This window comes from Anoplopoma fimbria, chromosome 18 (assembly GCF_027596085.1).
Source record: "Anoplopoma fimbria isolate UVic2021 breed Golden Eagle Sablefish chromosome 18, Afim_UVic_2022, whole genome shotgun sequence".
Taxonomy (NCBI): domain Eukaryota; kingdom Metazoa; phylum Chordata; class Actinopteri; order Perciformes; family Anoplopomatidae; genus Anoplopoma; species Anoplopoma fimbria.
Window position 1 is genome coordinate 1376561 of NC_072466.1, and position 15149 is coordinate 1391709.

Consider the following 15149-nt stretch of genomic DNA (forward strand, 5'->3'; position numbering starts at 1 on the left):
CTCTTCTTATGACATCAAAGACGAGATAGATTTAACTAGAAAAATAAACAAAACCTAAAAGTATCCAAACTTGTCAGAACACACACATAGTATTGAAGAACTGCTTACGTTTAGCACATTTTGTAAGTTTGAAGTAATCCAATGAAGAGAAATTGGTGTGATAAGATTAGTGTAGTGAGAATATAGAATTTTTTTTGTCAATACATCGGTTGTATGTAATAAAAAAAGGAGGCTGAATAAGTTTCAGCTAAATACTTCTTTTTCAGTCTGTAGAACGTCTTCAATGTTGTTTTGTATTGTTTTATCTTTATCATTACTTAGTTTTCTATTTGTGTAATAACTTCCATATCAAAAACAGACTTCATTTTCAACACAAAGGTCACTCTTTCCTTCTTCACATCAATTTGAGTACACTAACAAATACTGTGAATGAACCAGGAGTCACGTCTGTTGCATCACATTCTGTAAAGTTTGAAGACTTTTCTCAAACTGTCAAGAAGCTGGAAATGAACCCGATTATTTCTGTCACACTTCTGTAAACCTGCTCTGAACCGCTGCAGAAAATACAAAACAGACTGAACACCAGAACATCAAGAGGGGGAATAATAATGTAAAGAGCCTCAGTTATTACTCACATAAATAAGATGGCCCTGGGAAAGCACTGATCCATTACAGAAGGCGGTTCAAGGAGGATTAGTGTAGTACACTATTAGTACTTAATGAGAATCGTTAGTAAATGTATGGCTTGCAGTGATAGTTTCAGAGTTATTACTCAATTAAAAGCAGCACTTCAATGTCCAACAAATCACAACAACACAGAAGGAATAAAACTCTTTAAGACGCATTTGCCCGCAGTAAAAAATAAACAATGCTATTACTCAGTTAGGGATACATTTAATGATGGAATGAATAAGTAAACAACTTTTAGAAAGTATTATTTTTCCCCTTAAATTGTGCAGTTATGCATTTCATACCACTCGAACAAAATAAAACTAAATGGGCCCAAAGTACAAACATTTACAACATTTCCTGCCAGCTACAGGAACCACACATTTCATTAAGCCTGTAGAACAATTAAAATCCTCATTAAATACATTTAGCTGTGTTTTTTTATTGACTTCTATACGCCGACGATAATCTATTGAGGGTGAAGAAGAAGAGAAGCCTGGATGTCCATCTTTAGACTGAATCCCTTCTCATATTCTTGGTTGTAGTGTCAGTTCAAAGCGTTCTGGTCCTATAAGGGGTGGAAGGAGAACCTGTTCCCTGCTCTCGGGGGATCTTATCTGTCCGAGGAGGTGAGGAGACATCCTAACCTCCACATGCAGATGAAAAACAACGGGAACTCTTCCGACATAAGAAAGACGCGCTGTTCCAAGTGACGGAGGAAGCCCGTCTGATCCGACCCCACTTCCACCCTGCACGGTACCTTTGAGTTCTGCAGGAGCTCCTCCAGGATCCAGAACAGGTAGCACGAGTTCTGATACTGGTCCACGGGAAACTCGTCCAGCGAGGAGCTCTCCTGGCCCTAAAACAGGAAGTGACATCGCCGTTAGTGCTGAATTACTGATCGGACACAAAGATGATATATGATGTGGACCGCTGTTGAAAGACGAAGGAGGGCGACTACATTTGAGATACGGGCAACCTGCAAAATGAATCTGCAAACACTGAGATGAAGGTGTAAATCACTGCGTCTGCAAACTTCTAAAAGTCTTACAACTTTTAGGATTTTTTGTTTTTGGCGAAAGTGCTTTTCAAGTTTTTTGAGCCTCATCTTGGTGTGAGCTTCAGAGACATTATAAACTAGATGATTTTATAAGTATGTCAGATTTGATAAACAGGATTAAGGATCATTGCAGCACTGAATGACAATTCTATGATTGATGCTATTTGCTGTTTTGTTTTTTTAAGTCTTTCGTTTCTTGATTTTGTTTGTTTTTATATATATATTTTTCAATTTTTGCAGTTTTTTTTTATGTATGATTCATCTGTGGTTTCCCTGCCTTTAAATTGTTTTATTTTTTACAGCACTTAAAGAACAGAAAACCCCCAAACTATGCTGCTATGTTTAGGCTTCTCTCCTCTGCTCTCTGTGTTGAAAAATTCAAAACAGAAAAAACACAGAATCTGTACAACAATAAAAACAGATTTCATAGGCCCTACCTTTGTTAGTTTCTCCAATGTTACCTGCTAAAACTTAATGTAAAATTATTTCATTCATTACTTTGCTTTCTGTTTCTTTTTGGAGCGGTTCACAACAGTACTACCCAAAAAAGGCGTGCGTCGTGTTTTAACTGGACTAAAAGATGTTGAAAGGCTTTGTAGATTATTTTATATTTAACGGAATTTGATGCCTTTCTCTTAAACATATAACCAGATCTAAAAGGTGTAATCCTCTACAAAGCCCACATGGCGACTAGAGTAGTTTCGTCTCTACCTATCTGCTGATTCAGGAGCTCCCTGGACTAACCAAACCTAAAAGCTCTGCTTCTCCATCTTGACAGCTTCCTTTCTCTGGTGTTCGCTAACAGCATCTTGGCTCGCTGCCATTACAACCTTCTGGCTAAATCTCCGAGCAGCAACAGCAGCTTTGAACTCTCAAACGTCCGATGTGTCAGAGCTTTCTACCACATCCTGGACCTCACCTTCTGCTGAGATACACATTCAACAAGTCTCTACTAGACAGTTGTAAGAAACCAGCAGAAAATGTGAATCATTGCAGTTTAAACCAACACTGGAGTAATCCTTCAGGGATGAAGGATCGATGGATGGTGTCGCAACATGCAGCAGACAGTTGAAACTGGTGATTTAACAACACATGACGGTGTGATTGTTTTCAACAACACTCCGGAGCAAATATTAATTATTCAAATGAACAGAAGCTACCGTGTTTCTTCCAGGCGTCATCTCACGGTGCCTTTGCAAATGTGTGTGTGTGTGTGCCTGATTTTGTCTCCCTGTGTGAGATGCCACGGAGGAAAAACAACCGGCAGATGGCTGTCAGGTATTCCTCCAGGCCGAGCTTTCAGAGAGCTGACAGAATGTGACAACAGCACCTCTTAACCCCTTAAAACACACACAGGAGCAGCACTTAGACCCCATCACGATCCGCTCACTTAGCACTCTAGAGACATGGAGCTCCAATCTTTCAAAATTCCGTTTCTGCCGATACATTACCAGATTATTTAAGACTAAAAGGGGGCTGATAATGGATATTTTACAGTCTCTTTTGCATTAAATGTCAGCAGCCTGTCTTACTGTATATGTTGCTTATCAATGACAGTCCCTCCAATGGTTGAAAGGTTCAGATGTCTGTTCTCTAAGCGCCTGAATGAGCTTCTCCAAACACCACAGTGAACCTCAGAAATGCATTTGGAACATCAGGGGCTTCAGAAACGGAAGAAAAAGTCAAAACTGACTTGGAGGTGCTGTTTCATTTGCTGGACAGGTAAACGATTATAGCCAAGTTTGAAGTTCTTTCTTGTCATATGCAAAACGATAACAGAGAAGCACTCGTTGGTTTCGAACATCTTAGATCTCAGGCTGCATCCAACAATGCTCATTAAATATGTATAAAGCAAGTAAAACAATGAGGACCCAAAGGCTTTACACAACAAGTTTCATTGGACTCAACAGAGTCATCATTATATTTTCTCACACTGTTGTTTTTGTCGTGAAATATTGGGCAGATACACTAAATATTTATGAATATGTCTGGACAGTCGACGGCACTGATGAACACACAGCTGGACATGAGATCAAATCTCTGCTGTCTCATTCCTCTTCAAATATACATATTAAAAACTTGTTAAACCGGACGGACCGGGTACCTTGTACACCTGTGTGGCGTAGTTACAAAAAGGTAGGATGGAAGATGGTCTCGTTCTAGAGGATATGGATGTTGTGCTGTTTTGAAAACATGGTCTTCAGCTTTAAAAGTCCAAACTGTCCATTAAGTCTTACATATTTAACCTTCGTAAGCCCCATATGTCTATGCATTATCCATTCATCTGCCATAAAGCATGGAGCTCTCAATATCCATTGTTTGTATTACTATATCAATGGTTTTGTGATATTTATGTCATTTGTAATGGAAATGAATTGTGTTTTGAAGTAAAACTCCAATTAAACAGACAAACATGGAGACCACATGAGGATTTCTTTATAGATTGGGTCATAAATGTTATATTTTGATGTCATTTTATCAAATTTACAGTTCAAGTTGTAGTTAAGAGCATTAAAAACATGTATTTTCATCATTATTTATGGTCATAATGTTAATATTGCTTTTACAATGTTGTATATATAAACTAGGCAAGGATAAAAATCGTATTTTATTCTTTATTGCATCTCCATTTAGTTTGGAATGGTAATAAAACAGACTTACTTTCAATGGATTCATATTCCTTAGCTTCTTATCTTTCAAACGAAACAAGAAATATGCATATAGGCCTTAAGGATGAGGAGCTATTCCTGCTTCCTGTTCCTTTTTCTTTCTGAGGGATAGGGCCTGACATTTTGACATACTGTACATGACATACAGTCATTAAAAAGATGGTTATAGATGGGGAATCGTCTTTGACTGCTGTGCTTTGAAATATTAATGAAAACAGAAAGAACTACTCGGGCTTGTTTAGTTCTCCTGTTAGACCTCTTAGTACATAACAGGCTCAAATCCTGTGTAGGACTGTAAATGAAGGGACTGTCTTATGTACATACAGTATGTAGACACATTTAGTGGAGCGCTGCCATTACAGGACGGTGCCAGGCAGCTTGACACGGAGGACTCAGATAATTACAGTCTGCTGCAGCAACTGGCAACAAGATGGAAAGGACATATTTCATGTGAGTGGACAAGGGAAGGGAAGACTGCAGCACCACTAAAAGAAGACCATCTGAGCTCTGTCCATGCACATGAGTCTGGAGGTTCACTCAGCACACTGAAATGATTTCTTGTCATCCTGTGAATGCTCCACTGGTGCCGTTGGATGATCCAATTAACACCTAAGATTTAAAAAAAACGTACAAAAACATGAAATGAAATGAAGCTGCAAGTGTGGGAATTAAAGGATTTACGACATTGAGGATGTCACGCTTTATTTGAAACATGGTTTCAGTCTAACTGGCTAAGCAGTGCATATCCTATTTGCAGGCTTTGCCATTAATTAATATGCAGATTTTTTAAAGCAGAAAACAACTGAAGCTCTGCAAACACTTTCAGATTCCAGGTCAACAACGAGAGCGAGTATAAAACATGTTCAGCAGTCTGGATGCTGCTGATGACAAACCCCCTCACTGATCTCAGGCCAATGGATGCTGTTAGTGACAATATTCACAATCAATTCATCTATTATTCTTTCAATTATTCCACTAACTGTTACTATGACTACAAATGTCTAGTTTGGTCCGACCAACAGTCTAAAACCCAGAGATATTCAGTTTACGATGATATTAAAGGCCAGCTCATACACAACATATGAGATGAACTATTGTATAGCCTGAGCTACTATTAGCTATTTTATTGAGTTTTCTTTTACTGAAATGCTCTGAGTGAATGTTTGTTTACCCTCTGGTACATTGTCTGTATATGTCTAGGGCTTTTATTTTGAAAGGTAAGAACAGAAGGAGTGGATCTGGTCTGTGCTGCCTTTGTCAAGGTTGAAAGAAGTAATAAAGTTTGCCGTGTTGGATTAGCCCAAGTAGCCTCTGTGTTGTTGCAAAAATGTGTGTACATTTTTTAAATATGTCTGTTCTGCCGTGCTACGTTTGATGCCTATATTTTCGGTGGGAAAGCCAAGAAAAATTGACCTCCCAATGGAAAAGAAATACGTAATATTCTCTTAATATTCATGTTTTATGAAATAGTACCCATCCCAATAACAACAGTTGAAAAAATTTTGTTATTTGTGCAAAAGAACCGTCCTGTGTGGTGGTTGTGGCTCAGAGGTAAAGCGGGTGGCCCTCTAAGCAGAAGATCGGTGGTTTGCTCCCAAAGACTGGGCCATCGGTGTGTGCGTGAATGTGATTTAGTGTAGATCAGCAGGGGTCACCTTGGCCGTCGTCAGTGTATGAATGTGTGTGTCAATAAAGCTTTGAGTGGTGGGAAAACTAGAAAGGCGCTTTGTAAATGCATAAATCCATTCACCATTCACAGGCTTTACAAAACAAAAAGCTCATCTGGTGCAATGACGCAGAAACCTGCACAAACTGCCGCCATCATTTACTTTTCAAACACTACGCCATCAGTTCCAAAAAAGGTGTCAGCATCCATGATGGTGGAGCTGGTTTCTGTCAGGTTGGTGAGAGAGAGCCACAGATATTCTTACTTTCATCTCCAACCTGTCAAAGCCAGGAGTTACTGAAGCCATGAAGGGGATACTATGGAGAGAGGAAATGGATTACTGGCCTGTGAATCTAGAGGGAGCCGTGATGGAGTATCTGTGAAGGAATTACGCAAACAGCACAACTGTTTTTCACCGAGGGGGGCCTCCTCATATGTAACCTGCTTTAGAAAATCCTCTCTGCGTCACATGAAGTCTCAATGCCTCACTTTGATGCAATACCTTTTCTGACACAGTATCAACAATACTAGTACTAATACAATACCTGACTATTTGTATATATATTTTTTTTTTATATATATACAGTAACTTTGAGGTAAATTAACCTTTTTAAAGGTAAATGAAAAGTTTTTTTACAATTCCTCTTTTTAATTTAGACAAAAGAAAAGTCTCCGACATTGAAAGTATTTTAAAACCAGGACGCTTCACATGAACTTACTAAAGTAAATGATGTTTTTAGGTCTTTCTCCAGGAAACAGCACATATTAGGGGCAACGGTAATCAACGGGCAGCCAGGGTAGGTGGTGGAAGAGCATGAGCAACGACAAAATGCGTCTCAAGAGTTTACATCCACAAAACAGGCCGAATGCTAACATCTGCATGCTAAAATGACCATAATGAAAGATGCTAAACGCCTTCAACTAAGATAACAAGCGATAATAAACCCCTCCCACCCAGCTCCTCCAGCTCCTCCCCTCTAGAAGGCCACTAAGCTAAAGGAGGTTTTCTAGTGAGGACGTTCAGTCGTCTCATTTAAGTAAAAGCTGGTAAATTCACCAGAGGGGTATTTACTGACCTTTTTAAAATCATAGAACTAAACGTTAGAATCTCTTCAGCTTGTGTTAAACACAGACCTTATTTCAGACATCTATCCAGAAAACATTCATAAAACACAGACGAGAGAACAGGAAGTGCAGAAATGCTGAGTCATGTCTTTGTTTTAGGACTCATTCCTGCAGCGCCAATGATTCTCCAATGGCTACCAATGATTCTCCAATGGCTACCAATGATTCTCCAATGGCTACCAATGATTCTCCAATGGCTACCAATGTTTATATCCCTCTAGTAGCTGTAGCCAAAGAACAACACAGCTGAACCAGAAGACAAATAGAACTCCATTAAAGGGCACGGATATTTGGAGATAAGAACACTAGATGAAGTGATGTTGGGCCCATCTGCATGCAACCACAGTCCATTATTTTTCTAAGTGAGTGGGTTGAAACAGCAGGACAGACTGATTGAGCCGTCCATTGCCTCGTTAGTGCTCCTCGGGGAGCTGGCGGGCCGCCGCTGGCCGACAGTGTCAGGACTCGCTGCAGCCTTTTCAATAATCCTGATAAACTACCCTCTCTGTCCTCTCAGTTAGAGGCCAAAACAAACTCTATCCTCTACATCTCCTCTGACTTTAGCTGAAGGTTGGACTGTGAGGGTTCAGGTGGGGCTGGAGGGGGAAAGGTTGTTTGGTGACAGACTTCCCAGGTGAGCATGAAGAGGAGTTTCTGGCTTTGAAGCTTGGCAACATGATGCCTAATACCTGCAGGAGGTTGCAGCTCTGACACAGAGGCTTCATGGCCTACAAAGGTGCTAATTATCTACCAAGAGAATCAGCCCAACAGAACCCAGCACAATCATCTGTGTTTGCATGGCGCAGCACGATCACAGCTGGCAGTCTGAGGATTCCGTTGGTATTTTACAAACATTGCCTTGACTGTAAGAATTGTACTTTATTTGCTTCAGCCTCCAACAAATACGACAGTACTTTGTGTCAGCGATAAAATGAATCCAATACAACTGTCAATGTAATAATGCTCTTTGTCATAATTGATTGATTTCCATGAGATTCTGTACAGACTTACATGGTTCCCAGAGGGTGAATCCTACTGACTTTGGAGGCCTCGGGTTTGGCGATTTTGTCGTCACCATCTTGGATTAAGGCCGTCGCCATGTTTTTGTTTTTTTACACCAATGAAAAGGAAGTGACCATATATGGACTGAGGAGGAGTGACGTAGAGACGCCGTATACGTCTCTGGTGTCGACCTGTCAATCAGTGTGTAGCCCCGCCCTAAAGCATCCCCTGCTTTATGGTCTGTTTGACTCTAAATGGAGCATCATTTACTAAATGAACATCATGCTGTATTGAAGAAGACTTGAAACTAGAGATTGAGACCATAAACTCATGTTTACAATGTTTACTGAGGGAATAAATCAAGAGAGAAGTAGAGTCATTTTCTCATAGACTTCTATACAACCAGAGGAGTCGCCCCCTGGTGGACAGGAGAGAGAATGCAGCTTTAACACATGAAGCATTGACTTCATTTGGCAGAATGGGATGGTTGCCGCCTGGTTCATACTGATCTCCCATAAGCATATTTTTACCGACTACACTCCCCTTGTGCAGTTGTTGGAGCTCTCTGGAAATACATTTCAACTTGTTCAATCGGAAAACTGAATGAAGCATTCCATTTCCCCAAACTCAGAGTTTATTTGCTCCGGGCAAGCATTAATGTCGAGCTCTGGAGACATTGTAGAAATAATTAGCAGCTGAACATTTCATATTTTTGGGGCTCTTGTTGCAGAGATGTTTGAAAGAACCAACCTCTCCACACCTGCATACTGCAGGAACCCTGATAATCACCTCACCCTGAGGAGTGTGAAGGCCTTTTGCATCGAGGTGGATGAGGACCTGGACCGCGGTGAGGACATGCAGCAAAAGGAGCCTGAAGCACCATGACCCAGATAACATCAGCTGCCTTGAGATTATAAAGCTCTGCACCCTGAATGGGATTTAATCGTCCATTTGATTGGACCTGGAGCTCGTTACAGCTCTGACAGCGTCAACTGATGGAGGAAGAGTCAGGCTGAGGAGTGAGGATTGAAAGTTTCTCCAGCGAAGAGGAAATAGAAGAATGAAGACATAATGGAAGATGGATTCAAAGGGTTCATGAAAAGGGTTTTAGCTTGAAACTTAAAAAAACAGGGCTGCCACTCAGGATTCTTTCTTAAAATGGTCTTTAAAAGGTCAGAAAATGAAAAGAAAAATGCTATCACTTGTTCCCAGAACATAATGTCATATCTTCAGTTGTCTTTGGACCAACCGTCCAAAACACAAAGATATTTATTTTACTGTGATGACATTTATTGTACGTCTGTTTATCCCTGACATTCCTCTCTTTTTACCCGATAAAAGGTTTTTTGTTGTTGTTTCCTTTCCAATGCTAGAGTCCAAGGACAGAGGATGTTGTATGTTATACAGTTTGCAAAACCTTCTGAGGCAAATTAATGACATTGTGCTTTACAAATAAAATATAATTGAATCAATACGCTGCTAATTATCTCTAAACCATCTGTGACTCGCCGCTTTACTGCTGTTTAGTGTTTATTTACATTAGTGTTTATGTCAATACCTTCTCCAGCAGGTGTTGCTTCATTTATTTATCTGATTGTTGTACCTACATAGGTGTGTAAAGATGTGTACAGATTGTAAAGCCCTCTGAGGCAAATTTGTAATTTGTGATTCTGGGCTATACAAAATAAACTGAATTGAATTGAATTGAATTAAAGAGATAGGAGACAGAGGAGAGGGAATGAGACAGAGATGCAATATACAGAGTGGCAAGTATATAAAATAATGCAAAGAAAAAAAGGCAAAAGGCAGAGAAAGGAAACCTGTGACGGGGGTGAGATTGATGTGAAAGAACGAGGACGGAGACAAACTGACGGAGGCAGTGAGAGAGGAGAGAGGAGAGAGGAGGAGCTGACAAAGAGCACATAATGAAGCTGTGCTCGGCTGGGAGTGTGAAGGGCAGTAATTTACTGATCAAGGACAGAGATTGATTTGTCACCGGAGAGAGAAGAGAAAGCCCGCAGAGTGAGCGAGAAGCTTCAGCCTCCTCTCTGCAATAACACCGTCAGTTAGCCTCCACAGCCACAGCCGGTGCTGACCCACTATCTGTCCATTCAGAGGAGCTGAGAGGTCCAGTTTGACTTGTGTCTGCTACCTTTACACATATCTGATTTAATTGCTCAAACTGCGCTTTTTTATTTGGAGCTTATTCTTGAATCAAAGTGTATTTTTTATAGCGATCATCAACAATTGGATCCAAACCAAATAACATTTCAATCAGTACCCAATGCCAATAACGAGAGTAAATATCTCAATAATCTTCAAGGAGCTTTGCTTTTGTCCCAGCGGTCAGCGACTGTAACCAGCGGCGTAGCTAACGGAGTATACACGGGAATAGCTTCACTCGATTGAGCCAATCACATCGATCGTTTACCGACAGTTTGCAAGAGAGAAGAAACAGCGTGAGCAAGATGTGAAAGAGATGACAGCATGGACGACACAAAAACACAAAAGTGTTCAGGATGGAAAAATACAGATAGACCCTTCAGAAAGACGATCCAGAGGCCTCTGAACCCTCTGAACCCTCTGAACCCCAAGCAGGTCCACATTTTACTCTCTGTGTTCTTGATTTTCACTGCAATATAAAAGTCCTGCTCCTCTATGGAAACAGAACAATCATGGATGGAAGTAGAGAGAACTAAAACATGTCTTTAGTGCAGAATTACACAGTTATAGTGACATAAATCATTTTTAAAAAATAATGAATTTCTTTGACAATTTATTTTACAAAAATGGAAAACACTGGAATCTACATATCCATTTAGTAGGTGTCCACAAGTGTTACCAATGTTGGGGAAAATGGACGCCTGAAGTTAAGTCAAAGTTTCACTGATTTTTTTGTCACATGACTGCTGGTCTCAGTCAAATCAATCATAGCTTCATAGTTTAACTGAAGAGCTCAGAATTTAATGTTTTTTACAGAATCTGTTTAAAGCAAACAGTTTATTTGGGGCGAGATTTTAAATGAGACATGTAGAATAAAATGTTTTTGATGAAATATCACAATTATAAACTTTGTTTTGGCTGCTTTATCTGATGGAAGCATTCGTTACTCATGATACCTTCACGGACCCTCGTAAAGTTGAAAATCTGACAATAATGCAAGATTTTACAGCTTCTTGCTGTGACAAACGGTGTAGTTTTTAAAGAAAACATGCTTTTCAATCCCACCGCCTGGTTTTGGGGGTTCAGAGGGTTAACGTAATCAGAAACAAATGAATCAATAAGAAATTCATTTCTATGTTGCCAAAAGTGAAATGTGCCCTTTATACTTGAAAATATGGGGGCAAAAATGAAAAATGTATGAAACCCAGGGTGAGACTCTCCTTTGTAGTGCGGCGTACTAATGAATCCTGCCACTGAAGTGAGAACACACTCCACCTTCCAGATACAACAACTCCCAGGAATTGATTTTTTCCTCTCTGTCATGTTGAAGCATCCTCCTGCAGTGTTTTATTATTTTCTTTCCCTCTCTTTCACGGCGGTCCGCTGACAATCCACTGATTCAAAAGACAGAAAATCGATCCAATCTCATCCAAGTCGGCGTTCTCTGGGCTCATATCTTGACATCTCGCCCGCCAGAGGAGCTGGAAGAACACAGGTTGGTCTGGTTCTCTCACACACACACACACAAAGGTACGGCATCGCCCTGTTTTCTGGAAGTTTATCTGAGCATCAGAAACCCAGCAGGGGTCCTCTGGGTTCTGTCTGTTTCTGTTAAATGGTCTCATGAAGCAGAGACAGTCACACAGACGAGGTCATTCTGTCACATGTGATATCATCTGCTGCACAATGCTGAGATCAAACTAACGTCTGAATCATCTGCTGCACAAACATGTCTGCTGTTCAGGTCGACTCACTGAATTTAAATGTCTTTGCATTTTGTACTTTTTGTAATAGCATTATATCATTGAACTGTATTTGATTTAGTAAAACTGAACTCCACCCCTCTCCCATTGTTTTCAGTATGTTTTACTACCATTTCATTTGTAATTCATGTTAATTGTGATGAAGCCAAAGACAATTTCCCACATTGTGGACGGTTAAGTTTCTAACTTCCGACTATTTTAGGCAAGACAAGTTTGTTTGTGTTTTCTACGAGGAATTTGCCATGAATTCTGGGTAAACTAGAGAGTGCAAACCTCCTCCGAGGTCGTTTCTGTACGTGATAAATAACATGTTTATCTGCCTCGTGATCCAGGTCCACCATGTGCTGGTATGGACAATAACCATGATATTTTAGAATTAAATATTCATGTAACTTTAATGATTCATGTATGATAATAAATATTGTGTAAGAGGCCGTTCACATGACTAAAAAGGCATGGAAAACACTGGAAATGCCACTTTCATCAATTTAGTGCGCCTGTCGTTACAAAGCAACCAAAACCTGCAAGCTTGAAAGAAGATAATGATGATGATGAAACAAAACATTTGCAGCAATCCTCAATAACTAAACTAAAGGATGGATTCCCAGCTTTACAGTCTGATTTGTCTGTGACAGTTTGTCTGAAAACCAGGTGTTGTGTACCTGTGATGCTAGTTATGCGTGTCTTTTTTCTTGTTGTTGTTTTGTTTATTTCTGTTATAATGTCATCTCTCCACCTTGTTTACATTGTTATTGCTTTAATTGTTTCTGTCTTTACCATGTAAAGTGCATTTTAGTACCTTTTATAGCGCTATACAAATAAAATGAATTATTATTATGATTGTGACGTGGATGGAAAGTGTGAAGCAATTAAAATATTTTGTGGGATGAAGAGTAAATCTCTTTGTAGTCCTGAAAAATGATTAACTTCTCCTCCATTCATTTCCTGTTAACTGTTATTTACGGAAGAAAGAAAAGGTATCTGCCAGCTCTGATTGGTTGTTCCCCGTCACATGACATGCGGTGTGGTGTGCTGTAATGTTCCAAAAGTCAAACTATTTTTTATCTCTGGGCTCAGTCAAAAAAGGCCACATATGAACCCCTCATGGTATTTTTGTTTTATTTGGTACTTTCATTAATGAAATCTCTCACATGACATTTTGTTCTTTTCTGCTGTGTTCTGCTTGTAAATTGCAGTGATCTCTGTTGGATGTTCTGTATGTTTTCCTTCTGAATTCAAAGTGCAGGTTATATGCCATCATTTCTCAACAGCACTGTAGTTTCCAGGGAAGATACAGTTCACGATAAAGAAAAAATAAACCATATTAAACTACAGGTGATGTCGGCTGAGATCAAAGACTCCCATCATTATTCTACTTGTGCAGCTTTCCTCTAGATCTTAATAACCCTAAATGAAAGGTTGAGGAGTCGACTGTTGAACACCTGTGTGGTATGTTAGAGGGTCTGTTAGTCCACTAATGAGAGCAGTGATGCTCTTTGAGGACAGAGGACGGCTTTGATCCTCAGCTAATTGTCCATCAAGTTTTTTTCTGCCTCTCCTCCTCAATCTGATGGTTTCTTCAGATCTGTCACATGAGCGTCGGTGGACGGAGCCGAGACTCTTCAAACCGGAACACTGGGGGGTTTAAACACCACTCATTTTTAATAGTCGACAGGTTTTTGCAAAGCTCATTACTCATTAATGACTCAATAATTTAACAAAACAAAGAGCCATTCTGTTCAGCATTTACTCAGCTTATTATCTATAGCGTCAAACAATGGATGAAATATCTCTGCAGTTCTGGTCTTATTTACCTCTGCCAAAGACCTTATGTTTTCAGCTCCATTTGGTTGTTTTTCAGCAGGATAACAGATAAACTGATAACCAGATTTAAATAAAACTTGGTGGAACAGTGCAGCTTGGGACAAGTAAGAAACCATTTAATTATGAAGTAGATACGAACCACCGAGGGTGTATTCAAGCATTATGTTTCACTTTTTGTTAATATTGGAAGATGGGGCATTTTGCCTCAATAGATTTTAGTCATTCTTTTTGTTTCTTCTTTCATTTTAATGTATTCTCAAGCATAAAAGTAATTGCCACAAGACCAAATGTTCTTCTGCTTCGTCTGAAAACAGACCCAACAGCGCTGTCATGAACAAGCAAAACACAACCTCTCGAAATCGCAGATTAAAAATGTATAATTCAAAACTCAAATTGTTTAATTTATTGTTTTATTACTTTTCTTGGCCCACACTTGTACTTGTCTTATTTTTGGTTTGTCAGTAATTCATGAAGCACTTTGCACTGCACTAACCTGTATGGAAGTTGCATACGTTGTTTGAAAGTTTAGTCAAAAAATGGTTCTAATGAGAAATCAACAGAACAACAACTCAGAAACAGCCATTAACGTGTTGTTTAAACGCTCTGAGCAATAAAACTCAACACATTTTCATTGTAGCGTCCATGTTGTTTCCACATTATAACTTAAAGTTCATGAACAAACCGAAGTAGGAAGAACAGCCTCCGAATTAATGAGATGGAACCAACCGAGGAGCACCTGAATGCACCATTGGTCTTGGCTTCTTTATCTGTGCTCCCCGAGTTCCATTCTAGTTACTGTGTGACTCAGCCTAGTACTGAAACCGACGAGTCAATCTACATGTTAATCAACCAAAATTATGATTGTCAATTAATCGTTTAAGTGAAGACAATTTTATTAATACAGCCCAATATAACACATTTCCTTCAAGACGTTTGAGGATCTATAACTTCTGTCCTTCGCCCCTTGATTAAGATTGAAAACCTTTAATCGGGAAAAAAAGTCACTGAGGAGGAAACTGTACATTTACAGTATCAGCAATCAGGACGAGAACATTGAAGATAGATTGTAAATATACATGAAGAATTGATATTGTTTTTAGAAAAGCATTTTCCTTAACAGAGATGTTACTGAAAATGTCAGCTAAAATAAGCTCCATTATGTTGTATAAGTCATTTTCCCATCCTGCTTTTCTTTCTCTTATTGAACT

At 39.5% G+C, this 15149-nt stretch overlaps 1 protein-coding gene across 1 annotated transcript in view; it reads right to left on the minus strand.

Annotated features, from left to right (window-relative positions):
- Positions 1-1113: 1113 nt before the first annotated feature.
- mei4 (meiosis-specific, MEI4 homolog (S. cerevisiae)) overlaps positions 1114-15149 on the minus strand; it is a 43185-nt gene continuing 29149 nt past the window's right edge. Inside the window, exon 5 of the mRNA XM_054618982.1 lies at positions 1114-1528. Coding sequence (XP_054474957.1) covers positions 1283-1528 — 246 coding nt within the window. The 3' untranslated portion in view covers positions 1114-1282. The remainder of the gene's footprint in view (positions 1529-15149) is intronic.